This window comes from Galeopterus variegatus, unplaced genomic scaffold (assembly GCF_000696425.1).
Source record: "Galeopterus variegatus unplaced genomic scaffold, G_variegatus-3.0.2 Scaffold376, whole genome shotgun sequence".
NCBI lineage: Eukaryota > Metazoa > Chordata > Mammalia > Dermoptera > Cynocephalidae > Galeopterus > Galeopterus variegatus.
The window spans coordinates 272,201-282,439 of record NW_007726487.1 but is presented as its reverse complement, the minus strand read 5'-3'; the positions used below and the strand labels follow the sequence as shown (position 1 = coordinate 282,439).

The following is a 10,239-nucleotide window of genomic DNA, read 5'->3' as shown; positions in this document are numbered from 1 at the left end:
AAAAAAAAAAAAAAAAAAAAAAAAAAAAAAAAAAAAAAAACCCCGGGGGGGGGGGGGAGAAGACATAACGACTACAATTCCTTGAAGTTGGTAGGACAAGCAAACAGAAAGGACATTGTTGGGTGGGAGGGGGAGGAGGGAGGAAGGTTTCAGTAATGGGCAACAATAATCAACCACATTGTATATCGGAAAATAAATAAATAAATAAATAAATTAATAAAAATATTTGTTTGCTCTCAGGGAATATAAGTCAAATTTAAATTTTCATCGAAATTTAGGTAGTTTTTAGGTTTCGAATCGATCATATTCTAAAAGTGCAGTAATAACTTAAACTTTAAACTAAGAATTCCTTTACCATGAATGATCATTGTATTCTGCAAGGATACCTATACTGGTGAAATTTTCATCCTGTTCAAAGGCTCCCTTGCCCCCTCCAAAATTTTAAAGTTATGCTTTATTTTTTTTTGCAGGTTTGCATGCATCCCCACAATGTTCTGTCTGATGTAGTGAACTATACACTTTGGTTAATGGAGTGTTCACATGCCTCAGGATGCTGCCATGCTACCATGTTTTTCTCAATTTGCTTCTCATTTCGGGCTGTCTTGGAGCTCTTTGACCGCTATGATGGTCTTCGTCGTCTGGTGAACTTGGTGAGGTTCTTTCAATGGCTTTCTTGCTAGGAGTGAGGTTCTGCTTGTCTTGGCTGCCTTTAGCAACATACCATTGAAGAGACGAAGCTCCTTCTGATTGGAGCAGTTTTGCTATTACTCTTTGTGTGAAATCTTTTTTCTCCCTTTATTCACAAGTTTCTCTTCCTCTTTAGTGGTTAGAGGACTCTGCCATCGTAGACTTGCCTTGGATACAGTAATCTTATGGGGGGAATTGTTTTAATCTTGATATTTCCACAGACAATGGCTCTATTCCTGTATATCTTTTAACATGATTCAAAGCTGTCATTTTTCAATATGGGTTTAGTGTTTTGCTTTTATATGGTTACTGTTAGCATGTTGTATACATAGATACACTTTGATATTTGTAATCTTGTTGAGCATAAAAGCTTTCTGAAATCTTTTTCCTCTTTTTTATTCTTTTACTTTTCTCTTTCCTGTTCTCTCTCCCTCCTCCCCACTTCCTCCCCATTCTTTTGCCTTTTTCTTAATAGATCAGTACTTTGGAGATCCTAAATCTGGAAGATCAGGGTGCACTTCTGAGTGATGATGAAATATTTGCTAGCCGCCAAACTGGGAAACATACCTGCATGGCCTTGCGCAAGTACTTTGAGGCTCACCTGGCCATTAAATTGGAACAAGTGAAGCAGTCCCTTCAGAGGACTGAGGGTGGCATTCTTGTCCACCCTCAACCCCCGTACAAGGTGAGAGGATCTTGTCTTAAAAGGGAAAGTTCTGTTAACACTGTAGTATCTGAGGCCTGAAACTCACATTAGATCAGTGGAATCTCTGTGATGTACGTTGTTGGATTATAATTGCCCTATATGGAGGCAGAACAATTGAGAATGGATGTAATAGGTGAATTTCAAGGACTTATTTTCCTTCCAATTGTAAGTTGCTACTTTTGGGGGATATTAGAACTAAAAGATAAACTGAAGTGTACGTAAAAAAAGCTTGCTTTTATGAAAAAGTGCTAGGTATTCTTCCTCCTGTGCGGAATTTTTTTTCCTGAATGTGTGTGTGTGTGTGTGTGTGTGTGTGTGTGTGTGTGTGTGTGTGTGTGTGTGTGACTCCACTTTTCTATCATCTGGACCTTATCTATATGTTCTGGGACAAAGGTCAGTATCTGCATGTTTTAAAAATCACAAACTGAAAAGAAATCAATTACATGGTGCTTTTCTTAAGCTGTGAAATATATACACAAAATAAACTTTTGTTATCTTTCTGGGTAAACTATATTGTGAGTCTAGTTACAAATAGAAGATTAAACATTATATAATCATTATTTCACATACGGGATGACTCAAGAATTGTGGAATTTGAAAGCTATTGTTACTTAGGTTTATTATTAAAACCTGTTGGTCAGTGAGCTGTGCTTAAGAAGATAGCAAGCAGATGATAGAGTTATATATAATAATAATATGTATTTCTCCTTATAGGCATGTTCATATACTCATGAACAGATTGTGGAAATGATGGAGTTTTTGATAGAATATGGCCCAGCACAGCTATATTGGGAACCAGCTGAAGTCTTCCTCAAACTTTCTTGTGTGCAACTCTTGTTGCAGCTTATTTCTATTGCCTGCAATTGGAAGACCTATTATGCAAGGTGGGACCAGAGAAAGGTTTCAAATGAAGTTCGATCCTGCTTTTTGCTAAAGTTGGTGTTGGTTTTCCCATGGTGTATACTCAACAAACATTTGTTGAATTGAATTGAAATTTTGGACTTGAATTTGAGAAACTAGATTAAGCATGAAAATAGTATTTTTAATTTAAAGGGTATTTCATATATATGGTCTTGGTATTGTAAATATTGCTCCATAAGCAGGGATCAACATGTATACTCTCAGAGAAGTTACATAATTTACATGGGTACAGCTGCAGAGCTGGGGTTTAGGTCCAGTCTTAAGGCTGGAGTCCAGTATTCTTTGGTACTTAGACTTTAAATGTCTTGCTACTGCTTGACAATCATATATAATATTTAGTTTACTTTCACATAAAACTGTCTTTTTGCTTTTAGAATTGAACATGCTGTTATGATTTTCACAATTAAAGGCAGTCAGGGCAGAGTAGGATGAGGATCAGAAAACGGCAGCTGATATAATCAGGAGGTTGGATGGATTCTATTTAAGAATGATGATGGGCCGGCCCGGTGGCGCACTGCTACAGTGTGCCGCTTGGGAGCGCGGCGGCGCTCCCGCCGAGGGTTCGGATCCCACATACAGACCGGCCGCTCACTGGCTGAGCGAGGTGCGGGAGCAACACCGAGGGTTGCGATCCCGTTGCCGGTCCCGGTCCGGTACGGGCGCGACACTGAGGGTTGCGATCCGTTGCCGGTCCCGAAAAAAAGACAAAAAGGAAAAAAAAAAAAAAGAATGATGTAAAAAGAATTTAAACTGTATTTAGGAAAAGATAGGGGTCTGAAGAGGAGATAGTAACAAAGTTTATAAACAGCAGATCTTGATCTTCTTTCCGTATTCACCCAGTGCCATAAAGATAAGAGTGGCTTATTTAGGATGAATGTAGCTTGTTTACGAAACCCCAGGTTATTAAATCCCCAGATCTTGATCTTCTTTCCGTATTCACCCAGTGCCATAAAGATAAGAGTGGCTTATTTAGGGTGAATGTAGCTTGTTTACGAAACCCCAGGTTATTAAATCCAGTGGGGTGCTTTTGGAGCAGTTGTCCTCAAACTTTCTTAGGACCCCTTTACCATGTTAAAAATTGAGAACTCTAAAGAAATTTTGTTTTTATGTTATCTGTTGATATGTACTGTGTTAGAAATGAAAACTGAGAAAAATGTAAAAATATTTATGAATTTATTTAAAAATAATGTGAACCCATTACATGTTAGCATTTTTTATGAAAAATTTCCAAAATAAAACAAGGTGATTTTTAGCAAGTTCTTAAAAATGTCTGGCTTAATACCTTATATCTGCTTCTATATTCAATCTTTTGTGACATCACACATCACATACCCTCTGGAAGACTCCACTATACACTCATGAAAGAATTAGAGAGAGAAAGGAAAATAATATCTTAGTATTACTGTGAAAATAGTTTCTATTTATCAGGACCTTTGAAAGGATGTCAGAGACCCCAGGGGTTTCCTGACCACTGTATAATAGTATTGAAAAGAACTAGGTTATTACCTTTACTTGGAGAACTGCTTAAAAGACAGGGAAAGCTCAAAAGATAACTAGGAAGGGTATAAATACATTTTTTTTGACTAGTAAATTCATGTTTGGATTATTGAAAACATGTCCTTCATTTAAAAAGTTTTTAAAAAATTTTCCCTCCACTCCCTTAAGTATTTATAAAAATAAAATTAATAAATGCTTGTTTCTGCTTTAGAATATACAGAACCTCAGAACCATAGAAAAATATTCTCCCAGTCTTTTATCCATACCGTATGTAAATATACATAATCAAGATTATACTTAGTCAAATTCATCTTTTTTATGGAATATTTCAAAATATAGAAAATGTGGAGAATAGCATAACAACTACTTATACCCAACTTTAACGAGGTTGGGGTGTTGCTGTGTTTGACTCTTCCTCTGCTCCTTTCCTTTTCGTGCTTCTCCAGTGACCAATCTTCTGAATTTGGAGTATATTCTCTTCATTTATGGTTTTATAATATACATATCTGTGTGTCCATAAACAATAATATATTACTACTTTGTGTGTTTTTAAATTATGTATTTTTCTTTATGCATCTTTTGCAGCTTACTTTTTTAACCCTTATGTTTTTGAAATTTATACATGTTAATATTTATTTAAACTGCTGTATTTTTATACTGTAGTTTATCAGTTCCCCTACTGATGGGCTTTTAGTGTTTTTGGTGGTTTTATGGGTTTTGTTTGTTTGTTTTCTGTTAAATACATGGTACCATGAACCTCCCTTTAGAGTTTCTCTTGAGGATGTGATGTGTTAAACCTAAGTTGTGGGGTGTCTGCATTTTACCTTTATTGGATGTTGACAAATTCCTTGTAAAGTGATCATACCATTTTCTTCTCCCAGTGGCAGTGTAGGGGAGCCTTACTTTCTGTATCTTCTTGCCAATACTTGGTGTTATGTGTTATCAGGTTTTTAATTTTATATCTTATATCTTCTATTTCATTAATGTTGTATTTTGAGCCCATTTCCCCATCTTTTAGAGTTCTTTGAAAATGATTGTCAGTGGCTGCAGAGTTGTTTATCATATGAGTGTACTGTGATTTAACACATATATTCCTCTTGTCTGTATGGGTTTTCTAATTCTTTTGCTATTTTAAATGATGTGGCAATGGACGTAATGATGCATAAATACTTGTTAGTACTTCTGAATATTTCTCTAGAACAGATTGGTAGAGGTGAATTTCCTGCACCAAAGATTATGAACATTTTAAGAATCTTATTTCATATTTCCAGATTACTTTTTAGAAAGAGTGTTCTAATTTCTACTCCCACCAAAAGTTTGAGAGCATTTCTCTCTCTATTTTTTTTTTTTCTCCTTTTTGTCTTTTTCCGTGTCCAGCAACGGATCGCAACCCTCAGTGTCACCCCTGTACCAGACCGGGACCAGCAACGGGATTGCAACCCTCGGCGTTGCTCCCGCGCCTCGCTCAGCCAGCGAGCAGGAACTGGTCTGTATGTGGGATCCGAGCCCTCGGCGGGAGCGCCGCCGCACTTCCCAAGTGGCGCACTATAGCAGTGCGCCACCAGGCCGGCCCGAGCATTTCTCTCTATATATCCTCACCAGCATTAGGGATTATTCTTTGTTTTTAATCTTAGAAGTTTGATAGAAAAAACTTTATTCCTATTTTTTTTGGAAGAATTGTTGTGGTGACTTGTAAATCCTCTCTTGATGCCATGGCTAGGCATAGAGCCACACAGGTAGCGGTTCTGATCTATTGTTCTCTCTCTCCTTTTTATTTTTTTTTAATTGGTACTGTTTTCTTGTGTCTGTATTCTAGTTTCTTTTTGACTAATTATTCTTCATGTCCAGGAATGATACTGTGCGGTTTGCTTTGGATGTCCTGGCTATTCTCACTGTGGTGCCAAAAATCCAGCTGCAGTTGGCAGAATCAGTGGACGTGCTGGATGAGGCTGGCTCTACTGTCTCCACTGTAGGTAGGTTGCACCTTGTCATTTTTGTTGTCTCTTGGTTTGGATTTGTTTTCCTTTGCTATTCTGGTTGTGTTACTTACCTGGCCTAATTTAGGTATTAGAGCAGAATGTAGTAGAGGAGTGTTCTTTTTTTTTATTTGTAAAGAAAATGAAACTTGCTCACAGTTTCAGAGGCTGGGTGGTGACAGTGACCCAGGGGTCTCACATTGCAAGATGGTGGAAGCAGAGAGATTGACCTCCTCATTCACTGTCCTTTTAAAGCCCTCAGAACCACACCCCTGACCACCATTTTTAATCCATTCATTACCTCATCGTCCTGCAATCTAATCATCTCTTTAGGGCCCCACCTTTCAATTACCATAATAGGATTTTGCACCCTCAGCAGTTAACAATGGGGATTAAGCTTCAGTGAGGTTGGAGAGGCATCCAGTCTACAGCATTCTGCCCCTGACCTCCCAAACTCCTTTTCACACACAGATACATTCATTTCATCCCCAAAGTCTTAACTTGTTTCAACTCAAAAGTCCAAAGTTCAGAATCCCACCTGTGAAATCAAAAACAAGTTATCTGTATCCAGATACACAGTGGGACAAACATAGAGTATATATTCCCATTCAAAAAGGGAGAAATTGGCCAAAAGAAAGGTATGACAGGACCCAAAGAAGTCCGAAACCCAGCAGGGCAGACAGTAAATTTTATAGCTGGAGAATCATGTACCTTGACTCCATGTTCAATGTCCTCTGCACACTGTTGTGAGGGTTGGGCCTCCAAGTCCTCAGGCAGCTCTGCTTCTATGGCTTTCCTAGTCTGAGGCGGTGCTTTGGCTCTCGCAGGCTGGCCTTGCACACTGGTAGCTCCACAAGCCTGTCTGGGGTCTCCAGTCCCACTCTTATGGCTCCCCTAGTCATGGTGCTGATGGGGTTTCGGTGCTGTAACCCTGATCCCACATTTCCTCTTGGCATTGCTCTTACAAAGACACTATGTGGTGAATCCGCCTCTGTGACAGATCTCTTAGGGCCCCAGGCTTTTCCATACACCCTTTGAAATAAGGGCGGAGGTTCACAAGCTTTTACAGTTCTGGCAGCCTGCAGGCCTGCAGACCTAACACCACGTGGATTGGAGGGTTCTTTATCCCTTCTAAATAGTGCCATACAGTTTCATATAAGGGAGTTGTGTTAGTAAACTGAAGTTTTCTAAGTGGTACAGGTATTTCTGCTATAATGGTACATGTGCATTCCTGAAAACCTTATACTCTGCAGTCTTGAATGGAAAATAACGTTTATAGGAAAAATGGGTTGGATCAGACAGTAAAAAACTTAAGCAACTATGTAACCTGAATACTGAAAACAACCCGATAATTGGCAAGATGCTCTAAGCGGTTAGAAACTATCATACACACAAAAAGAAGATAGACTTTGTTGAAAATATACTTTACTAAGAGCAGGGTTGCTGAGGGTGCTGCTGAGGTGAACATGGGAAGTAGTGTGACTGGCCATGGGTCCTCAGGTGTACTACACTGGGAGAAAGCCAAAGTGCAGGTGCTTGTTTTTAATTTTCTTAATATAAAGTGGAAGAGGTTCCTGCTGCCACAATAGCAGCCATGGTGAGGGCTTTTTTCTTTCCTGTGGTAGGTTTTTATTTATTCCCAATATTTTTGCTCCCCTTATCTAGGAAAAATTGCACATGCTCCTTAGTGACTTCCACACAATATATCATTCTATTTAATAACTGCCTATGAGGTGTTGCATCATAAAGATACATTATAGTAGAACTGATTGTATTTTATACAAACATTGCTTGCATGTTTTTAAAAAGTGAGGTAGTTTTTTTTTTTTTTAGTAGAACAAAATGAATAGAACTTCAAATTTTGACTCCGGAATAACCATTAAAGTTGGCCATAAGTTTTATGAGGAATGTTATAACTTCTTTTTTCCCCAATAGGTATCAGCATTATTTTGGGAGTGGCTGAGGGTGAGTTCTTTATTCACGATGCCGAAATTCAGAAGTCAGCACTTCAAATTATCATCAATTGTGTGTGTGGCCCGGATAACCGAATATCCAGTATTGGCAAATTTATCTCTGGAACTCCTCGGAGAAAGCTGCCTCAGACCCCCAAAAGCAGTGAGCACACCCTGGCCAAGATGTGGAATGTGGTCCAGTCCAATAATGGCATCAAGGTGCTCCTGTCCTTATTGTCCATCAAGATGCCCATCACAGATGCAGACCAGATCCGAGCCCTGGCCTGCAAGGCCCTGGTGGGCTTGTCTCGCAGTAGCACTGTCCGGCAGATCATCAGCAAACTGCCCCTTTTCAGCAGCTGCCAGATCCAGCAGCTGATGAAGGAGCCTGTGCTGCAGGACAAGCGCAGTGACCATGTCAAGTTCTGCAAGTATGCAGCTGAGCTCATTGAACGGGTCTCAGGAAAACCACTTCTCATTGGCACTGATGTGTCTCTGGCACGGCTGCAGAAAGCAGATGTTGTTGCCCAGTCCAGAATCTCCTTCCCTGAGAAAGAGTTGCTTCTGTTGATACGAAACCATCTCATTTCCAAAGGGCTTGGAGAAACAGCAACCGTGCTGACGAAAGAGGCTGACCTGCCCATGACTGCTGCCACCCATTCTTCTGCCTTCACCCCAGTCACTGCTGCTGCTTCTCCTGTCTCTCTTCCCCGAACCCCTCGTATTGCCAATGGCATTGCAACTCGACTGGGCAGCCATGCTGCCGTGGGTGCCTCTGCTCCTTCTGCCCCCACTGCCCATCCTCAGCCACGGCCCCCTCAGGGTTCACTAGCTCTGCCTGGCCCATCTTTTGCAGGCAACTCCCCTTTGATTGGTAGGATCAGTTTTATCAGAGAGAGGCCATCACCCTGCAATGGCAGGAAAATCAGAGTGTTGCGGCAGAAGTCAGACCATGGAGCCTACAGCCAAAGCCCAGCCATAAAAAAGCAGTTGGACAGACATCTTCCTTCCCCACCTACGCTGGACAGTATCATCACAGAATATCTTAGAGAGCAACACGCTCGTTGCAAGAACCCAGTTGCCACCTGCCCACCTTTCTCTCTCTTTACACCTCACCAATGTCCTGAGCCAAAACAGAGGCGGCAAGCGCCAATAAACTTTACCTCAAGGCTAAACCGCAGGGCGTCATTTCCAAAGTATGGAGGGGTGGATGGCGGATGCTTTGATAGGCATCTTATCTTTAGCAGGTAAGAAGAGGCCCCCTCATTCCCTGGGAATCGGAATGATTTTTCTGTTTAAATCAAAGTGTTTGGGCAGTATCAGCATAGAGTGATTAGTCCAGAAAGCAGTTTGGCCCAAAATACCACTGATTGTCACTTCTGTGTAATACTTGAACAATGTAACTATACCATCTTTTGTCAATCATGATTTCCTTGTGTGATTGATGGTAGTATGTTGATATGATGTTCTTACCACAATTAGTATGTTTTCTAGAACCCATGCAACACACTGTTCCTGACTAGGCTCCCAAACTTGTTTTTGTGCTTGTTGAAGTTGCCTCCCATTCTGGTTCTTAGAAATCTTACATAAAGATTGTGGGATCACAGGTTTTAAACATAGGAATTAGTATTGTTTAAATTTATAAGTGGAGGTCCTTTTCTCTTAAAATGAAAATGAACCACTGAAGCTAACTGATTTTGGAAGAACCCATTGGAAATATAAATGCTGTTTTTTCTTTCATCCTTCTAGCAAAGTTTGCTTTTTCTGAGAATGTTTGCACATTCTTTGTCTCTGATTTGCTGGGTTTTTTTCCCCCTTAGATTCCGCCCTATTTCAGTGTTCCGGGAAGCCAATGAAGATGAGAGTGGCTTCACCTGCTGTGCATTCTCAGCACGGGAGCGGTTCCTGATGCTTGGCACCTGCACGGGGCAGTTGAAGCTCTATAATGTGTTTAGTGGTCAGGAGGAGGCCAGCTATAACTGTCACAATTCAGCCATCACACACCTTGAACCTTCCAGGGTAAGAGTCCCTTCCTAGGATGCTCTCAGTCATTCTTCTAAGATGGGTTGTGAACTAGAGTAAAGGAGGCTCACCTTTACTGGGCTTTGTTTTTAAGAGTCCTCAACTAAAAAGTTTAATTGAGGTTGACTCATATTTCGATGGAAACTGAGAAATATGTCCAAGTATTAAGAAAAGAGGAACTATCTTTGACATCTCTCCAGGACCCCCACCCCCTTTGGAATTGTATTTTTGTTACTATAGGTTGGGCATACCTAAATCAAAAATCAGAAATCCAGAATACTCCAAAATTAAAGATTTTTGAATGCTCACATGATGCTCTGAGGAAATACTCATTGGAGCATTTTGGATTTTCAGATTAGGAATGCTCAACCAGTATGTATTTGGCAAATATTCAGAGATCTGAAAAAATTTGAAAAAAGGAATCCAAAACACTTCTGGAGTTAAACATTTCAATAAGGGATGTTCAACCTATTGTTCA

The 10,239-nt window shown here is 40.1% G+C and overlaps 1 protein-coding gene across 3 annotated transcripts in view; it reads left to right on the top strand.

Moving 5' to 3' along the window:
• VPRBP (Vpr (HIV-1) binding protein) overlaps nucleotides 1-10,239 on the top strand; it is a 76,134-nt gene that overhangs the window by 43,826 nt on the left and 22,069 nt on the right. For all 3 annotated transcript variants that reach the window (XM_008568122.1, XM_008568121.1, XM_008568124.1), the window contains exons 10-15: nucleotides 471-650; nucleotides 1,163-1,372; nucleotides 2,108-2,277; nucleotides 5,660-5,784; nucleotides 7,723-8,986; nucleotides 9,560-9,758. In XM_008568122.1, coding sequence (XP_008566344.1) covers nucleotides 471-650; nucleotides 1,163-1,372; nucleotides 2,108-2,277; nucleotides 5,660-5,784; nucleotides 7,723-8,986; nucleotides 9,560-9,758 — 2,148 coding nt within the window. The remainder of the gene's footprint in view (nucleotides 1-470; nucleotides 651-1,162; nucleotides 1,373-2,107; nucleotides 2,278-5,659; nucleotides 5,785-7,722; nucleotides 8,987-9,559; nucleotides 9,759-10,239) is intronic.